Raw genomic sequence first — 18,610 nt, 5'->3', positions numbered from 1 at the left:
CACACAACACAATGCCACAGATGTCTTAAGTTTTGAGGGAGCGTGCAATTGGCATGTTGACTGCAGGAATGTCTACCAGAGCTGTTGCCACAGAATGTAATGTTAATTTCTCTACCATAAACCACCCCCAACGTCGTTTCAGAGAAATTAGCAGTACGTCCAACCGGCCTCACAACTGCAAACCACGTCTATGGCGTCGTGTGGACGAGCGGTTTGCTGATGTCAACTTTGTGAACAGAGTGCCCCATGGTGTCCGTGAGGTTATGGTATGGGCAGGCATAAGCTACGGACAACGAACACAATTGCATTTTATTGATGGCAATTTGAATGCACAGAAATACCGTAACGAGATCCTGAGGCTCATTGTGAGGCCCATTTTTTAAAAAGGTATCTGGGACCAACAGATGCATATCTGTGACCAACAGATGCATATCTGTGACCAACAGATGCATATCTGTATTCCCAGTCATGTGAAATCCATAGATTAGGGGCTAATGAATTTATTTAAATTGACTGATTTCCTCATATGAACTAACTCAGTAAATACAATGAAATTGTTGCATGTTGCGTTTGTAATATTCTTTCCAACAAAAATATCTACATATATTTTTAGGATGTTGCGCATTCCTGGAAATAATCAGAATTCATGTAAACATTACAGTTTTGAAAACATGGCTTATATGGTGTAAATTGAGCCGCAGGATTGGGTAAATTAAGCCACCTACACATTTCTGTACTGAATGAAATATTACCACTTCCTTTTTAAAACGATGTCTATCTTTATTTTCCAAACACAATTCAACACAATCACAATCACTTTTTTTTTGTCTTTTAATAATTGTTATAATCTTTTAACACAGGCTTAACACCTAACAAACACTTTGTACTTTTTTAAAATCACTTTTAACATAGGCCAGGCCCTGTTGTTACCTCATATCCCAACTATAATGCCTTGCATTACACATGGGAAGAAAACACTTCAGTTTTCTTAACTTGCCATATGCTTAACCATTAGCTCAACATACCCCAAAGCAAACATGTTGACTATATTATCCCACACAGCTACAAGGATGCACTTTCATGCTAGGTTTAGGACCTCATATTGAAGCTTATAGAGACCCCAACTGATGTATAGAACAATCTTGAAATGATCTACTTTGGTTTACATACAAGCATCATGAAATCGCTAACACAATAAATTCATTTGACTTGGTGAAAATGTTTTTAAGTCCTAACTTGCTTACCACTTTTTCCATGTGGTTTCTTCCTCCACGGACTCAAATTATTAATTTTGTGTATGGTTTGCTAGAAACAAGGGTGGCTCTACTTATCCCTTTGGCTCAACTTACCCCACTCTCCCCAACTGTATGCAATAAGTGCTTTTTGAATCAACGGTCACTGTTTTGTCTTCTTTCTCTCTATTTCCCCAGTCTGTGGTGTATTGTCACGGTGGCCGGATCGGCTTTTTCCAAGGTGACATCCGCCTGCTGTCTGATGACATGAAGGCCTTACGGCCCACCATCTTCCCCGTGGTGCCTCGATTGCTCAACCGCATGTACGACAAGGTGAGAGAACCACCTACCCACACATGCGCACGCATAGACGCGCACACACCTCCCCTCATTCTCCATATCTTATATCAACTCACCCTCTCTCTCTCTCGTGTGTGTGTGTGTGTGTGTGTGTGTGTGTGTGTGTGTGTGTGTGTGTGTGTGTGTGTGTGTGTGTGTGTGTGTGTGTGTGTGTGTGTGTGTGTGTGTGTGTGTGTGTGTGTGTGTGTGTGTGTGTGTGTGTGTGTGTTCCACAGATCTTCAGCCAGGCCAACACCCCATTGAAGCGCTGGCTGCTGAACTTTGCAGCCAAGAGAAAAGGGTCAGAGGTCAGCCGTGGGATCATCCGCATGGACAGCCTGTGGGATAAGATATTCTTCAGTAAGATACAGGTATCCACCTCACCTCCTCCTCTTGTCCTCTCCTTCCTATGAGTGGCCTGACACGGTTGATGGATGGATGGACGGAGGGACGGACGGATGTGAAGATTGATACATAGATGTGTGCTGTGTGTGTGTTCAGACAATAAATGGGGAATACGCCCTGTGTATGTCCCCAGTGTGACCCTTTGGCAGGCAGAATCCACTGTATTCCAAGAAAGACTCAATGTTTGGTGTGTTGTTGGAGTTTGGGTTGTGATAATATTGTGTTCTGTTGGCAGGCCAGCCTGGGTGGGAGGTTACGTATGATTGTAACTGGAGCTGCTCCGGCCTCCCCCACCGTACTGGGATTTCTCAGGGCAGCACTGGGTTGTCAGGTGAGTGACACACACACACACACACACACACACACACAAACATGTATGAGTGCTTAAACCCACACAAACAGACACACACAAGAAGGCACACATACACAAACACCTGAGGATGTGTGCACACAGACAAACCACGCAAATCACAACCTCCTATCATGCTGTCTATCCTTGCTGGCTGTAGGTGTATGAGGCGTATGGCCAGACGGAGTGTACTGCTGGTTGTACTTTCACCACTCCTGGAGACTGGACCTCAGGTTAGCTTATCTTCCCTCTCCTCTTCTTCTCCAGATGCTCCACTCCCACTTCACCCAACAAACCTTATAATATGGGACGCATCCCAAATGGCACCTTATTCCCTATATAGTGCATTACTTTTGACCAGATGGTCAAAAGAAGTGCACTATATAGGGGAATCGGGCCCTGGACAAACATAGTGCATATGAAGGGAGCCGTTTGGGACATACCCCTACTGTAGACCAGGGAGCAAGAATACCTCTACGACAGGGGTGGGCAACTTTGATGGGGGTGAGGGCAACAAAAAATTCTAACATTTTAGTGGCCCCCCATCTTGACAGCTGATAACTTTTTTGTTAATTTAGTGCAATTCTAACACATTTTTATCATGGGGTATGAAGCAGTGGTTCTCAACAGGTTGTGCTTCGGGACTCATATTGAACCAGCTTGTCTCAGTCGCTACCCAATATTCGCATCCCAATTTTTGGGGGGCCAAAATGCAATCTGGAAAATTATTCCCACTTTTTAAATTGTCAATAATTAGATTTTGCCCGTATTCTTGATGTAGAATGTTAATAAGCTCCCTGGTTTGAGACCATTAAATAAACCAAATCTGCTAAATAGCACTGCTAATACTTTAACTTTATATTAAAAAACTGTGATTAAATTATTTAAAAAATGTAGGTTCAGTTATATTTATTTACACACTTTCTAGCTGCTTTTACTTGTTTAAGTTCAGACTGGAGTATTTTTCCATAAAAAGAATACAAATAAATTACTCAAGTGACCCGCAACCTATTCAAATCCTCCTGCAACCAAAATTTGGGTCGCAACCCACGAGTTGAGAGTCGCTGTTGTAGTTTTAACCCAAGTTTGCTGCAACTTTACTACACTGTTTTACAGCTAATTTCCTGCAATTCTTCAGATTTTTCCACAGGGTAGAGAGAAATGTTTGCAGTTTTTTTTATATGATATCTGAGTGAGACTAGCAAAATCAATGGAGGCCACCCCGGACAGTAATTCGACCATGATAACAAGTTTAGAAAGTAAACTGATGCAAAAGCATCAGGTCCACATGAAACATGGCATAATACATAGTACAGGACATTATTAGTCAAGGACAGAAATACATACATTGAAAATGTCACACATAGTCTACATATCAGTACATACCAGTACATACACACAATATCTAGGTCTAGTACATAGTACAGTGTAAATTACAATACAAGATATATAAAATGGCTCTTAACAGTCCTCTTTGTGGAGTAAGGTGTTCTTTTATCTGTTTTTTGAAAATGGTTTTATTGCTAGCTTGAGTTACCTGGGGTGGCAGAGAGAACCATGTAGTCATGGCTCTATTTAATACTGTGCATTTCCCAGCCTCTGTTCTGGACCTGGGGCCTGTGAAGAGACCTCTGGTTGCATGTCTTGTGTTGTACCGATGAGTGTCCAAACTTTGTGCCAACTGCTTGAACAGACAGTTCGGTACCTTCAACACATCAATACCTCGCACAAAGACCAATAGTGATGCAGTCAATCTCTCCTCAACTTTGAGCCAGGAGGGACTGACATGCCTGTTACTGACACTTTCCCTCCATGTCTGGTCGACTGAGATGTCAAGAAGGCAGAACAACGCCCTATCATGCACACACCTCTTCCCATTTTAGCAACCATTGAGTCTATATGTTTTGACCATGACAGCTTTCTATCTAGGGTTACACCCAGCAGTTTAGTCTCCTCAACTTGCTCAATAGCAACATTTTTCAATAATAGATATAAACGAGGTTTAGCGTTGAGCGAGTGATTTGTCCCAGAAATGATGCTTTTGGTTTTTGAGATATTTTACACCAGCCTATTGCTAGTTACCATTCTAAAACTGACTGAAGCTCTATGTTAAATGTCTTAGTTATTCATTTTACTGTAGCAGCCGACGTGTATACTGATGAGTCGTCAGCGTACATAGACACACAGGCTTTATTCAAGGTCAGTGCAAGGTCATTCGTAAAAACAGAAAACAATCATGTCCAAAGTCGGCTGCCCTGCGGTACACCACTCTCAACAGAATTTACATGAGAGAGGCTTCCATTAAAGAAAACCCTCTGTGTTCTATTAGATAGGTAACGCTGAATCCGTAACACCTACGTTTTTCAGCGACAGGTTATGATCAATGACATCAAAAGCTGCACTGAAGTCTAACAAAACAGCTCCCACAATCTTCTTACTATCAATTTCTTTCAGCCAATCATCAGTCATTTGTGTCAGTGCCGAGCATGTTGAGTGCCCTTCCTTATAAGCATGCTGAAAGTCCGATGTTCATTTGTTTTCTGTAAAATATAAACACCTTATCCTGCACCACTGGGTGAAAGTCTCCAATTTGACTATAGTGGAAACAAAATCAAACAGAGATAACATGCTGCGTGTTGGGAACACATTATCGTATCACCCTTCGGGAGATAGTGTTATTAGTCAGAGTCACATGCTTTCAGCCTCACACAACCTTTGAGGTTTTAGGTTTTGAGCTCTGTGGCTATGGGATGCAGGTGCCACCTTTCTGCAGCGTGCCGCTCGGACGCCCAAATAGGACCATAACCATTTCCCCTCTGTAACGTTTGAGAACAGGGGTGACGTGTCGGTAGACCTGACCAGATTGGGGTCAAAGGCCTGTGGATCACATACAGTATTTACCCACGCACCATGTTGTTGTTCTGTGTTTTACAACAGGTTCACAGTTGCTATATGATAAAGTATGCACTTTATTACGTAGGTGAAACAGCCATGGCCAAAGGTTACACTGGGAAAGTAATGAGCTGCAGTACTTGTGGTTTAATGGTTGTTAAAGGAACTGAAACGCCTAACCCAGACATCAACCCATGAAACCCTCTGTGCGTCCCAAACAGAACCGTATTCCCTATATAGTGCACTACTTTAAACCATGCACTACATAGGGAACAGGGAGCCATTTTTGAACGCGGATGTCAATCGTCTCCTGTCTGCCTCTTATTATTTCACGAGGCTGTTGCGGTTACCAGCAGATAGATCCTTTCTTCACAGGGCAGGAGTGGATCATGTTATTCAAAAAGCAAATCAGTTCACGTTCATAATAAGGCCCTGTGCTCTTACAGTACCTAATCAGTGGGCTAGCTCAGTGTTAGTTTGGATCAGGCAACTGAATGTGTGAAACGACGTCAGACAAAACTGAATCAGGGGTGTCGGGGGGGAATGACAAGTCAAGATCGTCAAATGCCCGAGAATTGGTCTTTGGTTTTGTGCCATGCGTTTTTTAAAAATGTTTAGCAAGTGTGGATAGACGTATGACTTCAACTATTGTGCAGGCCTGATTGTCAAACCACACGAAGTATTGCCTATTTCCACAAAATAATGTTGTGGCTCAGATGTTGTAAAAGTAATATAGCTCGTGTCCCATCCATAACATCAACATGTGAAAGTGGTACGTTTCTGTGTTTTGTAGTAAAAAACGAGAGTAAGATAAGTATTTCCAATGACATCAACCAATCGGTAGGCAACGCCTGCTAAAATCACCACGCACACCAATGATGTCATTGGAAATGGTGTCTCTTTTTTACTACAAAACCTAGAAATGCGTAATTTTCACATATGTTGATGTTGGGGGTGGTGCTGAAGCAAGGCAGTTAACCCATTGCTCCCCGGGCGTAGAAGACGTGGATGTCGATTAAGGCAACCTGATTCAGAGGGGTTGGGTTAAATGCGGAAGACACATTTCAGTTGAATGCATTCAGTTGTACAACTGACTAGGTATCCCTTTCCCAATTAGGTAGAAAACTCTTCAACCGGTGGTGCTAACAAGAGGGGAGACTATACAGGGTGAGGGGTACTGTGGTCAATGTCTCCACCTAGTGGTAAAATACAGAACAGCAAACAGTAAATTGGAAGGGGAGCAAATTTCAACTGCAGTAAATATAATTGATGTAAAACCACGACTATAGAAAATATTTGGTTTTGAGGGGGGGGGGAAATGAGGGTTAAACAAAACTAGGGAGAACGTCAAAAGCAAAAAGGACTAACTGGTTCTAACAATAGCGCACTAGTGAGCTTTTCTCCTGAATGTATATGAAGTACAGGAGGAATTGGCAGGATGCTGGTCTCGTTTGCGCTTTGGCTGACATCGGATGGGACAATATTGTCTTAAATGTTTTTAGCGCAATGTTAAGCTGCATGGGAGGCTGCTGAAATGTATTGCCTAGAGCTGGGTCTAAGCAGAGAATATGCCAACGTTTTTTGATGATGCCTAGGAGTTCTGGACTTTGCTCGGTGTAGGCAGTGACCATTTGGATGGAGGTAGTGACCATTTGGATGGAGGATCTAGGTCTAGGGCTTGCTCAGTAGCTGTGCTATAGGAATTTCCACGAGTTTACTTTCAGCTTGGTTTTTTCCATGTGTGATTGTAGCCCTTTGCTCTAAATCTGTAATCTTCTGTCGAATGCACATTGACGGAAGCAGAAGCTCTGACCCTATGTTGTTAACTTTGAGCATGGAAGAAGTTGTTTGTCGGTGCTCGTTCTGAATAGATGAGGGAGGCTCTCAGAATCAGGCTCTCGAAAAAAGAGTTGGTCTAGTTTAGAATGAACTTTTTTCCACTTATCCGAGGTGCAGTTTAGTGAAGTTGGTTGCCATCCTTGTGCCCATGGCGGTCATGCTACACTGCAGGAAGTAGGCATCGTCAAACTCCAAGTAGTATTTGGTGACCACCAACCTCATGAGTTCAGCTAGGAAAGAAGAGGGAGGCTTGGGTTCTCAAGTCAAGGAAATGGAAGGAATGAAATTAATGAACATGCACCTGTGGAACGATCGTTAAGACACTAACAGCTTACAGATGGTAGGCAATTAAGGTCACTGTTATGAAAACTTAGGACACTAAAGAGGCCTTTCTACTGACTCTGAAAAACACCAAAATAAAGATGCCCAGGGACCCTAATCATCTGTGTGAATGTGCCTTAGGCATGCTGCAAGGAGGCATAAGGACTGCAGATGTGGCCAGGGCAATAAATTGCAATGTCCGTACTGTGAGACGCCTAAGACAGCGCTACAGGGAGACAGGACGGACAGCTGATCATCCTCACAGTGGCAGACCATGTGTAACAACACCTGCACAGGATTGGTACATCCGAACATCACACCTGCGGGACAGGTACAGGATAGCAAAACTGCCCGAGATACACCAGGAACGAACAATCCCTCCATCAGTGGTCAGACTGTCTGCAATAGGCTGAGAGAGGCTGACTGAGGGCTTGTAGGCCTGTTGTAAGGCAGGTTCTCACCCGACATCACCGGCAACAACTTTGCCTATGGGCACAAAACCACCGTCGCTCGACCAGACAGGACTGGCAAAAAGTGCTCTTCACTGACAAGTCGCGGTTTTGTCTCACCAGGGGTGATAGTCGGATTCGGGTTTATCGTTGAAGGAATGAGCATTACACCGAGGCCTGTACTCTGGAGCGGGACCGATTTGAAGGTGGAGGGTCCGTCATGGTCTGGGACGGTGTGTCACAGCATTATCGGACTGAGCTTGTTGTCATTGCAGGCAATCTCAACGCTGTGCGTTACAGGGAAGACAACCTCCTCCCTCATGTGGTACCCTTCCTGCAGGCTCATCCTGACATGATCCTCCAGCATGACAATGCCACCAGCCATACTGCTCGTTCTGTACGTGATTTCCTGCAAGACAGGAATGTCAGTGTTCTGCCATGGCCAGCGAAGAGCTCGGATCTCAATCCCATTGAGCACGTCTGGGACCTCTTGGATCGGAGGGTGAGGGCTAGGGCCATTCCCCCCAGATATGTCCGGGAAATTGCAGGTGCCTTGGTGGAAGAGTGGAGTATCATTTCACAGCAAGAACTGGCAAATCTGGTGCAGTCCATGAGGAGGAGATGCACTGCAGTACTTAATGCAGCTGGTGGCCACACCAGATGCTGACTGTTACTTTTGATTTTGACCCCCCCCCTTTGTTAAGGGACACATTATTCAATTTCTGTTAGACACATGTCTGTGGAACTTGTTCAGTTTATGTCTCAGTTGTTGATTCTTGTTATGTTCATACAAATATTTACATATGTTAAGTTTGCTGAAAATAAACACAGTTGACAGTGGTAAAATACCAGAAAAGGAAACAGTTAAACAATTGTAAAGAAAAGGTGAGCATATTTCAACTGCAGTTGATATAATAGATGTAAAACCATTACTATAGAATACATGTTGAATATGTTATATGTCAGGGGTATCAAACACATTCCATGGAGTGCCTAGTGTCTACAGGTTTTTTCCTTTCAATTAAACCCTAGACAACCAGGTGTGGGGAGTTCCTTACTAATTAGTGACCTTAATTCATCAATCAAGTACAAGGGAGGATCGAAAACCTGCAGACACTATTTTATTTATATCTTATTTCACCTTTATTTAACCAGGTAAGCTAGTTGAGAACAAGTTCTCATTTACAACTGCGACCTGGCCAAGATAAAGCAAAGCAGTGCGTGTTACGGCTGTCGTAATCCTCCTTCTCGGACGAGGAGGAGAGGCGAGAAGGATCAGACCAATATGTAGAGTGGAAAGTGGTCATCTTTTAATTCACGTAGACTGAACACTTAATATACAAAAAACAACAAACGTGACAAAACCGCAAACAGTCCCGTGTGGTACTAACACTTACACGAGATACAAACACCCACAGAAACCACGTGAATCACAGGCTGCCTAGGTATGATTCTCAATCAGGGACAACGATTGACAGCTGTCTCTGAGAATCATACCCGGCCGAACACAAACAACCCAACATAGAAAATAACACCGACAACGCACCCCAACTCACGCCCTGACCAACTAAATAAGCACAAGAAAAAGGAAAAACAGGTCAGGAACGTGACAGTGCGACACAAACAACAACACAGAGTTAGTTACACATGGTATAAACAAGCGTACAGTCAATAACACAATAGAAAAAAATTAAGTCTATATACAGTGTGTGCAAATGGCTCGAGGCCCTCCGTGGAATGAGTTTGACACCTGTGTGTTAGGTATTGGAAAATAAACAAGAGGGCTACGTTTTTGTATTTTCAGCTTAATATTTGTTTTTTGGGGGCATTATACTGTACTCCATACTTTTCAGTGGCAGTTTACTGTGTAATGGCTTGAATCAAACAAATAAAGAAATCAGTTAGTGCTGTCTGTAAACTCGATTTTTGCTCATATTTGTCCTTATTTTGATGACTAACTCTAGGTCATGTGGGGGCACCACTGCCATGTAACCTCATCAAGCTGGTGGATGTGGCTGAAAAGAACTACTTTGCTGCCAAAGGAGAAGGAGAGGTGAGTTGAATGAAACATCAAGGATATTTTTTTGATAGTCTGTACTTGAACAGGGTCACAGACAGTTGGTCATTGAGGCTATAATGGGTATCATAATTATTTACCCCACCATGGATTTGTTCACATTTTGTTCCGTGACTGTAGGATTAAAATGGATTTTGTTGTGATTTTTTTGTACTCCCTGACAAACTGACAAAGGCCATGCAGCCGAACCGCGTCGTTTTTTAAAGAACTTTGTTTCAATTGAACATGCCATACTAATAAAGGCATTTTAATTAATTATATGAAGAGTGCCTTGGTCCTCCTCTCTTTTTGATGATTTGTTTTGTTGTTGTAATAAACCTACACAAAGTACTCAATGTCAAAGTGAAAAGAAAATTCTACAAATGTTAACAAACTAAGACAAATGTAATAACTAAAATATAGTTGCCAAAGTGTTCACCCCTTTTGTTTGGGTAAGCCTTTATTATTTCAGGAGTAGAATTTGGCTTAACAAATCACAAAATAAGACTCCCTCTGTGTGAAATAAATGGGGTTGACATGATTTTTGATTGACTATCCCTTCCTCTGTCCTCCATATGTACATACAACATATGTAAGGTCCCTCAGTGAAGTATTGAATTTCAACTACAAAGACCAGGGAGCTTTTCAAAAGCCTCATAAAGAAGGGCAGTGATGGGTAACCATAACATATCAGACATTGAATATCTCTTTTTAAGAATGGTCAAGTTAATAATTATGCCGTGGATGAAGTATTAAAGCACCCAGACACAACACATATACAATCATCCTCCTGATCTGCTGCAGGAAAAAGGATGTCAGGGATGTCACCTTGAGGTCATTGGTGAATTAGTATTTTTTTATTTCTTTATTTAACTGCTACAGGGTTCAATGGCTGTGAAGGAAGAACTGAGGGTGGATCAACAACATTGTAGTCCACAATAATTGCCTAAATGACAGAGTGAAAAGAAAATATACAGAGTAACAAATATTCCAAAACATGCATCCTGTATGAAAGAAGGCACTAAAGTAATACTGAAGAAGGAAAAGAAAAACGACAAAGGAATAGACTTTTTGGCCTTAATGCAAAGCCTTAGGTTTAATGCAAAGCCTTGGGTTTAATGCAAAGCCTTAGGTTTAATGCAAAGCCTTAGGTTTAATGCAAAGCCTTAGGTTTAATGCAATGCCTTAGGTTTGGGGCAAATCCAACACAACACGTCAATGAGTAACTCCCTCCTTATTTTCAAGCATAGTGGGGGCTGAATTCATTTCAATCCTACTTTGAAACGCAACAAAATGTGAAACAGTACAACGGGGGTGAATACTTCTGATAGCCACTGCATGTAAAATATGTCAGCATTAGTCAAAATGATAGTTGTGGGCTGAACATATTCTCCTTAATTATCACTTTGTTTTTCTCTCTCTCTCTCTCCCTCCCTCCCTCCAATCATCCATTAGGTGTGTGTGAAAGGGCCCAATGTTTTTAAGGGCTACCTTAAAGACCCAGGGAGGACGGCTGAAACGCTAGACATAGACGGTTGGCTCCACACCGGAGACATAGGGAAATGGTTACCCGTACGTACACACGCTTGTCTATGACCCTTCACTTGCAAAGACAATTCCTCAAACATCTCTTTGCCATCCTTGTACAATATCCTATTTTATGGTTGAATCCGATCCACAAGTATCTCAGTTCAAATGTAAGGTATGAGCGTATTTCAAGACAGGATTCAGACCTGTTTCCCACTATCTCCTTATGACGTCTGCCCTCTTCTCTCGTGTCCTCTACACTCCTCAGAACGGAACACTAAAGATCATTGACCGGAAGAAGCACATCTTTAAGCTGGCCCAGGGAGAGTACATCTCCCCTGAGAAGATAGAGAACATTTACATCCGCTGTGAGCCTGTGACCCAGCTCTACGTCCATGGTGACAGTCTACAGGTGAACTAACCTACCTCCCTAACCACCTCTCTTCCTTATCACATCACAGCACGTGGTTCGTTGTTTGAGCATTATGATGAGAGATGGTCACTGGACCCAGAACCACCTGAGGATACCTAGACATCTCTGTGTCCAGACTGTACATGTACCCATGTGCTCTAAACCGAACCCATGCAGTTTTAGTTTTTCTGTTTGTTGCCAGAGGACATAAATAATCGGGTCAAGCCAATTCATTATATATGTCGCTCAATTTGTTTATAAACCCCTTATCCAGTCAAGTCAGTTGTGACTTTTCTTAATGCCACAGTTTATGCTTGACACTGTTTATGTACAGCTAGTTTCATAGAGACACAGACTTACTTAGGCCCATACTGTAGCTCCTTTGTGATCATTGGCCATCGACGACTTGAACGCACCCAGTTCTAGTCAGTCTTCACCAGCTCATTCCCTCCCGTGATGGTTTTGTTTGTGTGTGTGTGTGTGTGTGTGTGTGTGTGTGTGTGTGTGTGTACATAGAGAGATGTATGCATGAAAATGGAGTCACAGGAGAATTTCCATAATCCAGAAGAAAAAAACATATTAAATTATATATACACTACCGTTCTAAAGTTTGGGGTCACTTAGAAATGTCCTTGTTTTTGAAATATTTTTTTCCCCTATTAAAATAACATCAGATTGATCAGAAATAGAGTGTAGACATTGTTAATGTTGTAAATGACTATTGTAGCTGGAAACTTCTGATTTTTATTTTTTATTTTATGGAATATCTACATATGCGTACAGAGGCCCATTATCAGCAACCATCACTCCAGTTTTCCAATGGCACGTTGAGTTAGCTATTCCAAGTTTATAATTTTAAAAGGCTAATTGATCATTAGAAAACCCTTTTGAAATTATGTTAGCACAGCTGAAAACTGTTGTTTTGATTTAAGAAGCAAAAAACTGGCCTTCATTAGACTAGTTGAGTATCTGGAGCATCAGGATTTGTGGGTTCAATTACAGGCTCAAAATGGCCAGAAACAAAGCACTTCTGAAACTCGTCAGGTCTATTCTTGTTCTGAGAGATGAAGGCTATTCCATGCGAGAAATTGCCAAGAAACTGAAGATGTCGTACAACGCTGTGTACCTCTCCCTTCACAGAACAGCGCAAACTGGCCCTAACCAGAATAGAAAGAGAAGTGGGAGGCCCCGGTGCAAAATAAATCATTATTTATAACCTTGTCAACCTCGACTATATTTCCTATTCATTTTGCAACTCATTTCGTGTATGTTTTCAAATAAAACAAGGACATTTCTAAGTGACTCCAAACTTTTGAACGGTAGTGTATATAGATATGTATGTTTGGACACATCTTCTCATTCAAGGATGTTTCTTTATTTTACTATTTTCTATGTTGCAGAATAATAGTGAAGACATAGATTAATGTAGTAACCAAAAAAGTGTTAAATTTTTTTAAATTGATTTTATATTTGAGATTCTTCAAAGTAGCCACCCTTTGCCTTGATGACAGCTTTGCACACTATTGGCATTCTCTCAACCAGCTTCATGAGGTGGTCACCTGGAATGCATTTCAATTAACAGGTGTGCCTTGTTAATTTGTGTAATTTATTTCCTTAATGCGTTTGAGACAATCAGTTGTGTTATGACAAGGTAGGGGTGGTATGCAGAAGATAGCCCTATTTGGTAAAAGACCAAGTCCAACTATGGCAAGAACAGCTCAAATAAGCAAACAAAAACGACAGTCCATCATTACTTTAAGACATGAAGGTCAGTCAATCCAGAAAATGTCAAGAACTTTGAAAGTTTCTTCAAGTGCAGTCGCAAAAACCATCAAGCAATATGATGAAACTGGGTCTCATGAGGACCGCCACAGGAAAGGAAGACCCAGAGTTACCTCTGCTGCAGAGGATATGTTCATTAGAGTTAACTGCACCTCAGATTGCAGCCCAAATAAATGCTTCACAGAGTTCAAGTAACAGACACATCTCAACAACTGTTCAGAGGAGACTGCGTGAGTCAGGCCTTCATGATCAAATTGCTGCAAAGAAACCACTACTAAAGGACACCAATAAGAAGAGACTTGCTCGGGCCAAGAAACACGAGCAATGGACATTAGACCGGTGGAAATCTGTCCTTTTGGTCTGATGAGGCCAAATTTTTGATTGCAACCGCCGTGTCTTTGTGAGACGCAGAGTAGGTGAACGGATTATCTCCGCATGTGTGGTTCCCACCGTGAAGCATGGAGGAGGAGGTGTGATGGTGTGGGGGTGCTTTGCTATTGACACTGTCTGTGACATATTTAGAATTCAAGGCACACTCAACCAGCATGGCTACCACTGAATTCTGCAGCGATATGCCATCCTGTCTGGTTTGAAATTAGTCCCACTACCACAGATCTCCTGGCCTCCACAATCACCTGACCTCAACCCAATTGAGATTGTTTGGGATGAGTTGGACCGCAGAATAAAGGAAAAGCACCCAACAAGTGCTCAGCATATGTGGGAACTCTTTCAAGACTGTTGGAAAAGCATTCTAGGTGAAGCTGGTTGAGAGAATGCCAAGAGTGTGCAACGCTGTCATCAAGGCAAAGGATGGCTACTTTGAAGAATCTAAAATCTAAAATATATTTTGATTTAACACTTAACTTTTTTAACTTTTCACTCAACCACCACTAAAATTATAATTGCTAGCCTTTCCTTTGCGTTTGAGTCAAAACCTTTTTAGTTACTACTAACTTTTTTGGTTACTACATGATTCTATATGTGTTATATCATTGTTTTGATGTCTTTGCTATTATCCTACAATGTAGAAAATAGTAAAAAAAAAGAAAAACCCTTGAATGAGTAAATGATGTAAAAAGGGCTTTATAAAAACATTTGATCGATAGGTGTGTCCACACTTTTGACTGGGGCTGTATATATTTATTTTCTCCCCTTTCTAACTTCTAATGTTCATATACTATATGGTCTGTTACTCTTCCAGTCCTGTCTGGTTGCCATAGTTGTTCCTGACCCAGAGACAATGCCTGCTTGGGCCCTGAAGAAAGGCATGGAAGGGAGCTATCGGGACCTCTGTAAAAATACTGTATGTGATTTTAAATTAGTCTACATTCAATGGTGTGTTTGTTCCATTTGTTGCCATGATGAAAGGTGTCAACTATGTGTTATGCGAATAGAGAAATAGCCCTAGATTCTCAGTAAACTGATTAAACAAAATGAAAGGGTGCCCTGTTGAACCCCTTTTTTGTTAAGAGTTGGGCCCTTTGTTGAAAAGGTTGGCACAACACATGGTATCATCTTCGAGAGTCATAGTGTGGTGGTGTTGTGTCTCTGTTTGTGTAAAGGTCCTGAAGAAAGCCATCATGGAAGACTTGCAGCGACTGGGCAAGGCGAGCGGCCTCCACTCGTTCGAGCAGGTGGGTGTGTCAATTGTGAGGTGTTCATTGGTGGGGGCAACTGACAAGTATCTGAAAGAGAACACGATGATGACACAGGATCCTGTCTACATTTTATAATGTCTTCATTTTCTCCTAAGGTGAAAAACATCTACGTCCATAATGAGCAATTCTCCATTCAGAATGGCCTGTTGACTCCGACACTAAAAGCAAAGAGACCTGAGCTGAGGGAGTTTTTCAAGGAGAAGATTGAAGACCTGTACGAAAACATCTCCATGTGAAACACTACCACGACCACAAACTAAAAGCCTGGTTCTCAGCAACATCACTCCTCATGCACATTTCTCCTTCACTCCACTTCACCCCTATGAAACCACAAAAACAGACTCAAATCAGCCAAACAAGTGACTGTGGTTCAGGAAGGAATAATCGATTTCTCTTTTGACGCCCGCTGACCGAGTGTTGCCCGCTGCCCCACGGCAGCCAATGTAGATCTACAACCAAATCAGCCTCCTCTCCATCGTGAAACGGCAGCAACAGACAGTCAACATAGCCTGCACGTTCCTCTTTCCTTTGTAGGCCTATCAAAACATAACTTAAAGATTGCATCAGTTTTTTTTCCTACATGATGTGCTCAGAGTTTGCCTGGTAAGAACATACATACATGGGCTAAGGGCAGTGCATGCAGTGTGCTCTGCATTGCTGGGACTGCTGTTACATGATACTTCAAAATTTGTCCTGGGATTTTCTGGTCGTCGACAGTCCAACTGTAAGGCTTTCTCATGTAGTCGATATCGACAAGCTCCATCCATTGACGGAGGTTAGAACAAAATGGACAGTGACATTTTGGGTCTACATAGTACAAATGTATAGGCTTTTGAGTTAATTCTGGTCGCAAAGTATCACTATGTAGATGTAGATGTAAGCATATGAATGGATTTTTTTGCTTGTAGTGAGATGAATTGTAACTTTTATTGAATTTTCTGTCATATGGAATCATCACCATATCCTTGTATTGAATGAGTGCAGCAATAAGGATTAGGGGTGTGTTGGGGTAGGGATGGGGCAGAGAAAAATAAAATAAATTCTGGAATAATTTTTATTTATTATTTATTTACTTTCCATGTCAAGCGATGCTCAATCAAACTAAAACAGGATTACCTTTGCATTGCAACACTGACTCATGTGGCTGGGCGATATAGACAAAGTGTTAACTATGATCACGATAGTGATATAGGGTAATGTGAGCATGCACACAGTTGGACAGGTGGCACAGTCTCCATAGAAGTGTTCATCCTGTGTTTTTGGAGTCTATTGAGCTTTACACAGTTAACGTGGCTGTGTGATTGGTTGAAGTTTACTATGGCACAACAAGCAGGCACTAAATACTAGTGCCTGCTTCTTCTCAGCAGCCAACAACCACAATGTTGAGTGCTGAAGGTCTATATGGTGTATTTTCTTCAAGTACCTCAGATGTTTCATCATCATATTTGATGTCTGATTTTAGTGGGGGAAAGGCTGCACTTACAGAGCCTCTGAAATATGCTCGTGAGCAGTAGAACCTCACATTGTCTGTTACAGCTAACAATTGTAATTTTAGTGGGTTTTGAGTGAACTGAGGCCTGAAGACTAGCCCACAAAGTACATGCCTACATGATTTAGCTCTGCAGGCTAACACAGTGCTGTGACACACAGTCAGCCAGGGCTCAAATCGTAGCGTCCATCACACAGATTAAAATAATACATTTGCAACATCCAGCTCATTTTATTTGGTAAAACTATTTTTTTAAATTACACTGTCAAAAAAAATACTTGACTTAAGCCCTTGGCTCCTATAAGGACCATAGGCCGTTGACGGTAGTCCTCCATCGCACTTATTTCAAGTTTGCACCAGCTGAGGGCGCTCTCAGTCATTTCTGCCTGGACAAATACACCTGTCACATAAATATCTAACCAGAATAAAAAAAATGTTTTTTATCCTGAGTCACAATCACAAGTCTCTGCTTACAAACAAGCTGTTCAGAGGATAACATGAATCCACTTAACAGATAAGATGTGATTGATATGTGTAGGGGAGAGTACGAGGATTGTGTACATTGCATCTGGCAGAACAAGCATGCTTGTACAGCACTTATGTAAATTAATGTAAAGTATTAAAGGTATACAATTTTTCTTTGCATGTGAAACCATGCGACTGGTGAGAAATCAATAAAAAATGTATAGTCAAATTCCAACTGATGAATGTAAACAGGGCAGAATATAAATAATCATGTAGTATGTTTAAAAATATATAAATAATAGTATGTTTTATAGTAAACCTAAATGATGGGCAGGAGAGGAATAAAGCTGTACATGTTGGATATTTGAATAGTCCGTGTCTTCTTTGACTAATGACATGACTCCAGGTGAGGTCATGTTTCAAACCTGGTACAGCGTTAGCACAGATAGAACAATGAGTTAGTTATAAAATGGGTTAGTTATAAAAAACTCTTTGGCGCAAGTGTACTCTATTTTTGCATCTCACTTTTATGACCAGCAGGGGTCGCAAAAAATACATTTTTTGGGGGAACACCGCCATTCCAAATAATATCGGAATAGCTCGAGAGGCTCAAGCTCATTCAAGTTGCTGAAGATCCAGAATTGAAATACTCGCTATGGCCAATTACAATATTTAAATAATTTTATTAAGAATAGTTTGTTCAAACTATCTTTTTGATTCGCTGGCTTTCTAATTACATCTAACAAGTGAAACACCTGGGCAAAAAAAATATGTTGCCTAGCTAGCAGTAGCTAGTTTAGCAGGGGTCATTTTCTGGTCACTCAAACACGTTTGCTAGCTCGCATTCGTGTTTTGTTTGAACAATTACAGTATGAGCTACTATGATTATACCTGAAGGCCATATCTCCATAGACTTATTTTAATGTATTCCTACACATAAAAGATATACAGGAGCCATCTATAACATTATTAGAAAAACAATTTCTGACAACCAGCTACACACATTTACCTACAGCACAACTGGTAGACAAAAAAAGAACCCAAGCCCAGTGTACTCATTACCAAACTAGTTTTCTACTTTGCAGATGAAGTTAAGTCCTGCTCATAGCTGATCAGTAGGTTTTCCCACTATGGTTGCTGTTCACTTGTCTGGCAGAAGCAAATTGGTCTGCCAGACAAACTGATCATCAAGCACATCTTTTGTTTAATTCTCAGAACTGAAGTGACTCTTCGTTAAACCCCTCTGTGCACAGCAAAAAGGTCCTGACACCCATAAATGAGTCAATATGCGCTAACCACAGGTGAGCTGCTTCATCTGCTTAACAAGTAATAGCAGTCATAAGGCCTGAGTACCAAATGGTACCCTATTCCCTATATTGTGCAATATTTTTGACC

At 41.5% G+C, this 18,610-nt stretch overlaps 1 protein-coding gene across 2 annotated transcripts in view; it reads left to right on the top strand.

The window, feature by feature from the left end:
• LOC129820953 (long-chain-fatty-acid--CoA ligase 6-like) overlaps nucleotides 1-17,578 on the top strand; it is an 81,936-nt gene extending 64,358 nt beyond the window's left edge. For both annotated transcript variants that reach the window (XM_055878119.1, XM_055878110.1), the window contains 10 exons: nucleotides 1,431-1,565; nucleotides 1,808-1,942; nucleotides 2,212-2,307; nucleotides 2,486-2,558; nucleotides 9,791-9,879; nucleotides 11,338-11,454; nucleotides 11,678-11,821; nucleotides 14,805-14,906; nucleotides 15,166-15,237; nucleotides 15,357-17,578. In XM_055878119.1, coding sequence (XP_055734094.1) covers nucleotides 1,431-1,565; nucleotides 1,808-1,942; nucleotides 2,212-2,307; nucleotides 2,486-2,558; nucleotides 9,791-9,879; nucleotides 11,338-11,454; nucleotides 11,678-11,821; nucleotides 14,805-14,906; nucleotides 15,166-15,237; nucleotides 15,357-15,497 — 1,104 coding nt within the window. In that variant the 3' untranslated portion in view covers nucleotides 15,498-17,578. The remainder of the gene's footprint in view (nucleotides 1-1,430; nucleotides 1,566-1,807; nucleotides 1,943-2,211; nucleotides 2,308-2,485; nucleotides 2,559-9,790; nucleotides 9,880-11,337; nucleotides 11,455-11,677; nucleotides 11,822-14,804; nucleotides 14,907-15,165; nucleotides 15,238-15,356) is intronic.
• The last annotated feature ends 1,032 nt before the right edge of the window (nucleotides 17,579-18,610 follow it).

The sequence above is a fragment of the Salvelinus fontinalis genome, chromosome 2, assembly GCF_029448725.1.
Source record: "Salvelinus fontinalis isolate EN_2023a chromosome 2, ASM2944872v1, whole genome shotgun sequence".
In the NCBI taxonomy this organism is placed as follows: Eukaryota; Metazoa; Chordata; class Actinopteri; order Salmoniformes; family Salmonidae; genus Salvelinus; species Salvelinus fontinalis.
Note: the sequence above shows the minus strand (reverse complement) of the source record. Positions and strands in the feature narration are given on the sequence as shown.